General features: G+C 35.7%; 1 protein-coding gene across 1 annotated transcript; it reads right to left on the bottom strand.

Moving 5' to 3' along the window:
- Positions 1-5,366: 5,366 nt before the first annotated feature.
- LOC143535971 (RHOMBOID-like protein 13) lies at positions 5,367-6,592 on the bottom strand. The gene is made up of 2 exons (XM_077030074.1): positions 5,998-6,592; positions 5,367-5,674 (listed from the first exon to the last, which is right to left on the bottom strand). Exons 1-2 carry the CDS (start codon positions 6,590-6,592, stop codon positions 5,481-5,483), a joined length of 789 nt encoding a protein of 262 aa, XP_076886189.1. The 3' UTR covers positions 5,367-5,480.
- Between the last annotated feature and the right edge of the window lie 3,527 nt (positions 6,593-10,119).

Here is a 10,119-nt window from a genome sequence, read left to right as displayed (position 1 = left end):
GTATCACTAACGACCGATAACTAATGATGGACACATAATGTTGGTAATTACCGACGAATTTGTAATGGAATGCCCTAAATGATTAAAAAATATTTTAAAACAACTCTTATTTCAAAATTTCGTTAAATTGGTGGGAGAGAGTTACATATAGACTTTCCATCGGTATTCTTTCAATAATGTGGGCAATGTTGTAAAAGTAGGTTTACAAGGCCGAGTACTTTTCGAGTACTCACTACAAGGTATGTCGCCGAGGGGGGTTCTTTAACTTCGCCTAGCTACTAAGAATCGATCAAAGGTGGTTAACCTCAGCCATAATCACATATTGTCGGTGAACTTGTGCCGATTTTGACTTAAAAAACAAAACATAATTTGTATTTCTATAATATTAATGAACAAATATCATTTTTTTAATTAATGATTAGCAATTTTTAGAATAACTTATCATTTAAAAATGTATTTCTCTTATTTATATTGATATTCACATATTTTGTTATAAATATTGGTAAACTATTAATATTTGGCATATATATAATACCCAAAAATTAATTTTCATTATTTACCATGTCCAAGTACTTCCCGAGTACACCCAACTCCCCAGTCGACCGCCTAGGATCCGCCTAACGACTTTTACAACAATGAATGTGAGATTAGATTTTAGATAAGATTCTCACATACTCTTTTCAGATGAATGTTGGTGTGGGCCCATGCTTTCGTCAATAATCCTCACTATTTCTTTGGTAATTGATATTTGGAATTCCGACGAGATCCTTACATAGACTTTGCATACATTTATGTCGGTTATTTTGATGTTATTAGATTAATTTTTTGATTGAGAAGTCGTCGTAAAAAATCCACCGACATTATTGTTGGTGAATGGTTTTCTAATTCGTCCATCAATATCAATAACAACCCAATTTTTAATTTTCAAACCATAACTAGTAATGTTTGTTTAGATCTTATCTTTTTTATCCCTAGTCAAACCTTCTTATTCTATATCCAAGTGATTTTTGAAGACATTTGTATTTGTGCTCTCGAAATTAAATCCGGAAAAACTTGGGCTTGGAGTCTACTACTTGTCTGAGGTTAGACCGTTAATACATGATAATTTTATTATATAAATTAGTACGTTGTGGTGAATTAACAATATAGTTTATTAACAAAGTGGGGTGTTTGTGTGTGGGTCCAAAAAACAAAGCTCGATCTACACGGTGATCTTGGGACCCTCGTTTTCATGTGGTTTACCTTAATTCTAAGGTTATTTTCATGTGGTGTACCTTAATTCTAAGGTTACGTGTTGTGTAGGTGTCATTTATGACACATAGGAAGGATGGCGCTGCAAACCACCCTGCTCAAAATAAACCTGGGCGCCATGAAGCTTTTCTCCTCTTCATGTTATTCCGATGGCGCCATATGTCTACAACTCCTTTAATGTCAAAGGAATTAACTGTCTACACTAATAAACAAAATCCACCTCATCCATTTGTCACTTTATTTTTACTATATATATTTTAATAGAATAGTAACTAGTTATAGGAATCCTATAACGCTTAAATTAACGAATGACTACCTGATAGTGATAATGACATGATATCTCAATTAAACATGTAGCCTAGAGGTAAGTTACCTTTGGAAAATGAAAATGAAGATGAGTGTTCCAAAATCCACGGAAATGCCATATATGCCTTGATTCGTGAACTCAAAAACACAACTCTTTTATTTAGTATTAATAAAGTTGAACAACATAACATAACATAGATAGATAGACATGCAGATCCAATGCATGAAAGTAACAGAAACCAAAAGAGAACTAAAACACATTAATCATGATATTGATCGATCACCAACTAATTAACCACAGCTAGCTAATTAACAAAGCCTGGTGCAGAAACAGCGGCGGCGGAAGCCCCTGCATCGTCCTCCTGAGAACCCCTCGTTACGGCAGACGTAAGCACAGTTATGGCTACTGAAACATGTTCCATGAAACTTATGACTCTGCGACTGACACATGCGTGCTTCTGCAACCGGAACTCTAGACTCTGCATGCATCACAACTTAATGTAACTTAAAAGCGTATGCTAATTAACTCCAAACAGTACTCATGAGATATATTAATTAATTAAGGGTTATAAGATACTAACGAGATGCCAAGAGGATAAGCAGCGTGAAAAGAAGAGTGAAGAAGCTCTTGGTTGCCATATTGTCGACTCAAGTGATATGTGTATGTTGTGATATTGCAGAAGGAGATTGTGTATGCATATATATATATATATGTGTGTGTGTGTGTATCAAAGGCAGAGAAAGAGGGGTATAATGTGTAATCGCAGGGAAGAAGGTGGTGTGGATGATGGAGGTCACTCGGTGTTCACCGCTTTATCAGCTTTTGTTGATACATATATATTATGCCACGAGTTGTCAGTCAGCATGCATGCGCACATCACTTTGAGATCCACATCTTTATATATGTTATCGATGGGTTAGCTTATAATAAAAGCTTACTTGAGTTGTGAAAATTTTAGAAACTTATTTTCAACAACATGTTTTTAATTAAAGATTAAATCTTGTGGTACACAATTAAAGTTAATAAAAAATATAAAAGTTTATTTACATTTTCTCTTTCCTAAAAACATATATAAAATTACTAAAAAAATGTAAAAAAATAGCAAAACATTTTTTTATGTTTTCAATGTTTTGTATTAAATGTAACAACATATATTACATATAACAGAAAAAAAAAACGATGTTACATAGAGTTTTCACAGGTTTTCTCAACTCAAGTGGGTTTTCAAACTATACTTCTCCTGTTAACGATATATATAACATCATCTATATAATAAAAAGCTGTCAAATTACATAAAACAAATTAGTTTATCGGGTTCTCGGCAACACTGCACCGACCCCTTGGGTACTTTGATCGAGTTTTTGGCAACACTGCACCGATCCCTTGATTTGCTTTCTAATTTCAGTTTCGATCTACTACGTGGATGCGATTTTAAAAATGAATGGTTGTATGTGTATGAGAGTATGCATTCCGGTAGCATGGGTATATACGGAACAGCATCCCTACCAATTTGAGTTCATTTGGGTAGTTTTGAGTTGTCTCTCTATTTAATTGGCTAGATGATTTAGGTAAATTGGGTTTTTCAGGTTGTCCCCCGAGTACCTTTAAGATTTTGTAAATTGGAACAAAAAAAAATTCAAGATTAGCGATTTTTAAATATAATTAGTCAAGCACATTATGCAATTAAGTTGTCATTGAGAAAAGATATTTAATTGGTAACTAAGTGTAGCGAGTTAAGGCTCATTCCTTAACATAAATAATGATGTAGTCGTATTTGTAGTCAAAATTCACCACCTCAGGCGTTTTACTTTATGTGGCGCCCGATTAATATTTTAAAATTTTGCAAAAAACAAATGTAGTGGTAAAATGCTCACAACTCTCCTGCAATCATTAACTATTCCCCCTCTCTCACAAAACGCCGGTTTAACACATTGTATCCACAAAGTTCATCCCCAAAATGTGACCAAAAACAGCACCGGGGGGGGGGGGGGGGGGGGGCGACGTTTTGACTTTGAAACACCTTCACAATAGTGATGGTCTAAGTAGATTGCAACATTACATTCATAAGCCGAATGTTTATACATGTAGGGCTAATTTAAGAATAGGAAAAGACAAGCTTATATGACCATTTTTTTTTTTGAAAAGACAAACGAAGATAACCATTAATAAAAACAAACGATACAAAAAACAACTAGGCCTAGGCCTAGCAAGAAGCTAGACACAACCACCCCCGAAACAAACCATACACCCGAAAACGTTTATTCACGCCCAACCTAGTTACACGTCGAACCTATACCAATCCTCCCACAATAATAAAGTTATATGATAATGATAACTAAGTAACTCAGTGGTATAAACTGATGTGCCACAGTGAGACTATCTCCATTTACAAACTTATCAAGGGTGCCACTGAGAAATGGAAAAAGTAGTGATGCGGTTTTCTCCCGGCTGATTTGTACCAAAATGGGGACTACTTCAAGGTTTCTCTCTGATGGATTTTGAAACACGACTGATTTTACACCGAAATCGAAGACTGCTCCAAAGGTTTCACTCTGATGAACTTTGTGTGAGATGGACCCTTCATGAGAGAAAGTAAGATGATATATAATGTTTGGAAAAAAATGGGAAGAAAAAAAAGGGGGAAACAAGAAAAAATCTGATACGACATGCGGAAAAAAGTGAAGAAAGTGAGGACTCCCTCTCCTCTTAGGGTGGGCTGATGCCTTTGATTCCCATTATTGGCATGCCCAAGAATTTTGTTGACAATTCAGTGCAGTTGAGTTTCTATCGAAAGCACAAGGTAACTAGCTAGGGGGTGTCAATCGTTCTTTTTTTTCTTGGTTTCCGGGGTTGTTCGAGTTTTGTGTGGTGAAAATCTATCCGAACACCGACCCAATAAATGACGGGTTAATCAGATTGCGGGTTTTGATAATCGAGTTAGAGCGGCTCGGTTTTGGTCGAGAGGAAATTCCAACCAAACACGGTAACTATTACATGCTTCGGGTTCAGGTTTTATGTTTAATCGGGTTCAAGTTAGTCGGGCCTTGTTTAATAGGTTTCTTTTGACTTCAGGTCGGGTTCGGTAATTGGGCACTAAATAGTACCATAAATAGCTAAAAAAATGTATGCAGGAATAAAAAACATAAAATGTCATTTGCAGTAGGTTATTTACATACATGTATGAACATGTGTGCATATGAATTATTTAGTAAGTATGCATGAATAAAAATGTTTTTAGAATGGCAGCTATATTATAAAAATATTACTGGCAAGAAACTAGATAGGACGATACATCAAAACAATAACAAATCAAAACAATAACAAAGCGACCCATAAAAAACCACAACAAAAGGAAGAACTAATGATATAAATTTTAGTGCTTCACTTTCTCTGCGAGTCTTGTGTCTTTCAGGAATCAGATCTATCCGCCAAGAGGGTTACTGGTAAAGAACAGAAATCTAATTGCTTACATATGTTTTAAACCATCTCCTTTCCTAAACTACCTTTCCTGGTAACTGAAATAACTACATTGTTTGTAACAAACCAACTCATGATCACCAATAGTTTTGGTTGTAAAAACCTTAATTTGTTAAAGCATCCACATCAAACTTAAACTTCTATGATGCAACTCTTAAATTTCTCTTTTCCAATTAGCATGTCTACCGTTTTGACCCGTTAGCTAGCCTAACCTGACCCACCCGTTTTGCCAGGTATACGCATAATAAGATCAGGCATTCCTACAAGCCCGGGCTATAGATGAAATGAAACAAACCCCAACATAAATATTCAACACACAAACCATAACATATAAACACTGCATAATTCCGTATCACCATTCACCACAAACAACACTATCTGTTTAACCACATGATATAATCATAAATCCAAATACAAAAGCCAATTTTAAAGAATCACATGCCTGCTATACAAGTTCATCATGAGCATCCAAAAGCGAGCCCATTTGCACCATCCGACCAGTCCCCGGCAACGTAGGATCCGTCACCGATTCAATCTTAATAAACCCGAAATCACACGCACCCGACTGCTTCAAACTGATCACAAACAGAACCGCAGTCCATCCCACCATACAAACCGCCCAATAATTATTCATCCCATGTATCAACCCCCACGAAATCGCGTACCCCACAATAATCCCCGACAAGTGCCCCAAGAAACTCGCTTGCGGGACAATAATTGAAGTAAAAATAAGCGACTCAAACGGTGCAAAACTAATCGGAAGCGACAGGAACCCGAAAAGGTTCAGCTTCGACGACGGCTGCTTGATTGCACCATCCGACCAGTCCCCGGCAACGTAGGATCCGTCACCGATTCAATCTTAATAAACCCGAAATCACACGCACCCGACTGCTTCAAACTGATCACAAACAGAACCGCAGTCCATCCCACCATACAAACCGCCCAATAATTATTCATCCCATGTATCAACCCCCACGAAATCGCGTACCCCACAATAATCCCCGACAAGTGCCCCAAGAAACTCGCTTGCGGGACAATAATTGAAGTAAAAATAAGCGACTCAAACGGTGCAAAACTAATCGGAAGCGACAGGAACCCGAAAAGGTTCAGCTTCGACGACGGCTGCTTGATGGACAAAACCGTCATCCATCCGAACACAACACACGAGTACCCAACCGCGGTAACCCGTCGAAAATACTCGAGCTTAAACCGATTGATCAAAACATGATAACTTCCTAAAACCAACAACCCGGATAATATAATCAAAACTAGTGAGTAATGAAGGTAATAAGCGGTTCCCAAAGCGGGTAATTGTTCGAGGGATCCGAGGCTCCATAAGGCGCTCATGTTGAAGACAAGATGGAGGACACTAATGTGGGAGAAGGCGGAGGTAATGAGACGCCAATGGTGGCCATCGACGGCGGTTTCGTAGCTTAATCCGACATGGGAGTATCCGATGTTTTTCTTCTGGATGTAGAACCAGATTAAGGTGCATAATCCTATAATGGAAGTAGTTGCGGGCTTTTCGATGATTTCGTAGAGTAAGGGTTTACCCATTTTGGGGGTTAATTGATCATCTAGGGTTTAATGGTTTACCTTACAATACAAAGGGGTGAATTGGTTGATCGATGGATCTTGTTTGAAAGTAGTGCGTGTGAGTAAAGATGCCGGTGGTTTGACGCAATATTGATCCGGTGTCGGTGAGTAAAGAGACCTTGAATGTTCGGTAACAGAAAGTGTTGATGTGATGATGATGATGATATATGCTTAACTTATTGAAACGGTTTATTTTCTTATTAAATTTTAAAATGTTTTTATAGAATTTTATTTAACGGGTTTGATAACTAAAAATTTTCATGAATAAATGAGATCTTATAGCTTGTTTAAAAACTCTCTGAGTTTGGTGAAACCCTGATCTACTTATTTTTTTTACTACAAAATTGTTTTTTAATTATAAATAATATCTTTTTTTCAAAAAGTTGTATATTAATTTTTAATGTATCCATATTTTATTAAATTTTTATATCAACAATTTGGTGAGATTAGTTTTAATATAATGAAATGTTTTAACCCATTTAAAGGCTATTTGAATTTGATGAGACCCACACCTGTTAATTCAGACTAAATGTATAAGAAACTTCTATTTACAAATAAAGCAATATGATGGCTTGAGAGGATGTCAAACAACTTTTAAATGTTTTGTTATATCTATAATATATATAAACGGAAACCCAAAAATCCTACGTGTCGCGATGTGATTGCTCCCCCTTTTATGAAAGCCACCAGATTGCTTGATTTTTAAATGGATGCCTCTCATTGATTTAACCCAAATTCATGGGTATGGGTATTACCAAAACCAGATAGTTCTTAAACGGGTTATAACATCTCATTAAATTAAAAATTAATCTTACCAATTATTTGATATGAAAATCCTATAAAATAGAGATATACTAAAATTTAATATCCAATTTTTTAAAAAAAAGATATTATTTATAATTAATAAACAATTTTATAGTAAAAGACATAAGCAGGTCATGGGTCACCAAATCCAGATAGCTTTTAAACGGGTTATAACATATCATTTTTTTATTAAACCCTTTCATCATCAAACCCTAAGTATATTATTAACTTTCTTATAATAAAAAAAATTAAAATACAAAAAGTAAATATTAAAAAACGAAAAATGTAAACAACCATTCTCTCAAGCCATCAGATTGCTTTATTTGTAAATGAAGGCTTCTCACGCATTTGGCTCGAATTCACGGGTAAAGGTCTCATCAAACTCATATAGCTCTTAAACGGGTTATAACATCTCATTATATTAAAACTTATCTCATCAAATATTTGATATAAAAATCCTATAAAATAAGGATATATTAAAAATTAATATCCTATTTTATTTAAAAAAAATATATTATTTATAATTAAGAAACAATTTTATAATAAAGAAATAAATGGGTAATTGGTATCACCAAACCTAGATAGCTTTTAAACCGGATTATAGCATATCATTTATATTTGTGTAACAATTTCATCATCAAATCTCAATTATATTAACTATTAACTTTCTTATAATAAATAAAATTAAAATCCCAATATACATATATAAATATTGAAAACGAATAATATAAAACAACCCCCGTAATACGGGGGGATAAAATCTAGTATATTTAATATTTTTGAAAAAAATTAAAATGGTGATGTTGGTGGCAGAGGTGACGAATATGAGAAAGGGGGGGGGGGGTATAATTACTTGAGAAAGTTCGAGAGAGGTAATTTAAAATTCTATATTCTTTCGTTTTCTAGTGAAGCAATGTCTTCCAATAAAACAAGTTCTATAAAGTTTAAAACAAGAGGATAATGAATAAAAATTTGATTCTAATTTCATTAATTAGAGGATAATGAAATAATGTCTTGCAGTAGATCTTTTTTGGCAATTTGCCGTTTCGTATTATATTATTTTCATTTTGCTTTGGAATTGAAACATGGTTTAATTCCATAGCTTTAAAAATGAAAGCGCTATCATCATATAGATCTAAGAAGCATAAAAGTAGGGATGAGATCCTCCTACACCATCCTCATATGTTTATACGGCTCGTATAGGCCTATACGGTCGTATAGGCTACGCATTACCGACAGGGGGACAAAAAAAGCAGCTTTTTTCAACCTATACGACCGTATAGACCTATACGAGCCGTATAGGTATTAAATGGCTCGTATAGGGCTGTCTGACACATCAGAACACCTATACGGTCGTATAGGGCTACACAACCGTATAGAAAAACAGCTTTTTTCAACCTATACGACCGTATAGGTATTAAATGGCTCGTATAGGGCTATCTGATCTTATTATTAATATTATTAATATTATTATAATTAGTAGTAGTTTTTATATAACTGTTAAACTTTGATTTCCTTTATTTTGCTTCATACACATGTACTTAGAGCCGAGGGTCTCTCTGGAAGCCACCTCTTTATTCCTTTGGATAGAGGTACGGTGTGCCTACATCCCACCCTCCCCAGACCCTACTTATAGCTTTGCTGTCGGTGGGATTTTACTGGGCATGATTGATTGATTGATTGTATAGGGCTATCTGACACACCATAACACCTATACGGTCGTATAGGGCTATACGACCGTATAGAAAACTTTTGCAGAAAAAGTCAGCCTGCCTTTGACCACTGTTAGCCACTGTCGTATAGGATTTTGGCCAAAACATACTGATAAACATCTAGTCCATATACATAAAAATAAAAATGCACCCCAAAATACAGCATGCTCCAAACACACGGTCTACATGCATAAAAGTAAACAGTTCACCCCAAAATACATCAAGTTTTTTAACACCTGGTTCACGTACATAAAGTTCATAATAGTGCATATACTGAAAATAAAATAAGAACTACTGTGGTGGTGGCCCCTGCGCCTGTGGCTCTGGTGCCGGTCGTGAACCAGGTATATCCGGCACCATGGGAACTGGAATGCACTCCTCCGTCGCCTTGCGAATCATCCAATCCATCATCCACGTGACCCCAGCTTCTGTCCATCGAGTCCTATACGACCGTATAACCCTATACGCCCGGATAGGTCTATACTGGCATATTAACGTATTAATATTTAAAATTTTCAAAAAAATTGTCTATACGACATATAGCTCTATACGCCCCGTATAGGTCTACACGACCGTATAGGGCTATACGAGGCACTACAAACAATGAACGACAATCTCCGACACAATCTGACATTATTCAGGTGCTATACGACCGTATAGTCCAATACGAGCCGTATAGGTAAAAATATGGTGTATGAAGATCCAAGGTGGTGTGGGAGGATCGGCTGCCTAAAAGTATTACACCAACACCTTGCTAACTGCTCAACACTCTCGTCTCAGAAACAACAATATCAGCAAAAAACCAAATTACAATACAATTTTTTATTAAGATTAAAATAAAATATTACACTACACCAAAAGATCACAGTTCATAATTGACAAAGTTGAAAGCCCATAAAACCATAGCCAAAATAAAGAGGTAATCTGCACACCACCACTTGAAATGATAAAACTACCTCTTCATAGCATAAC

This window comes from Bidens hawaiensis, unplaced genomic scaffold (genome assembly GCF_021521415.1).
Source record: "Bidens hawaiensis isolate Kalapana, Puna unplaced genomic scaffold, B.hawaiensis_p1.1 tig00010730_1, whole genome shotgun sequence".
Classification (NCBI taxonomy): Eukaryota; Viridiplantae; Streptophyta; class Magnoliopsida; order Asterales; family Asteraceae; genus Bidens; species Bidens hawaiensis.
Note: the sequence above shows the minus strand (reverse complement) of the source record. Positions and strands in the feature narration are given on the sequence as shown.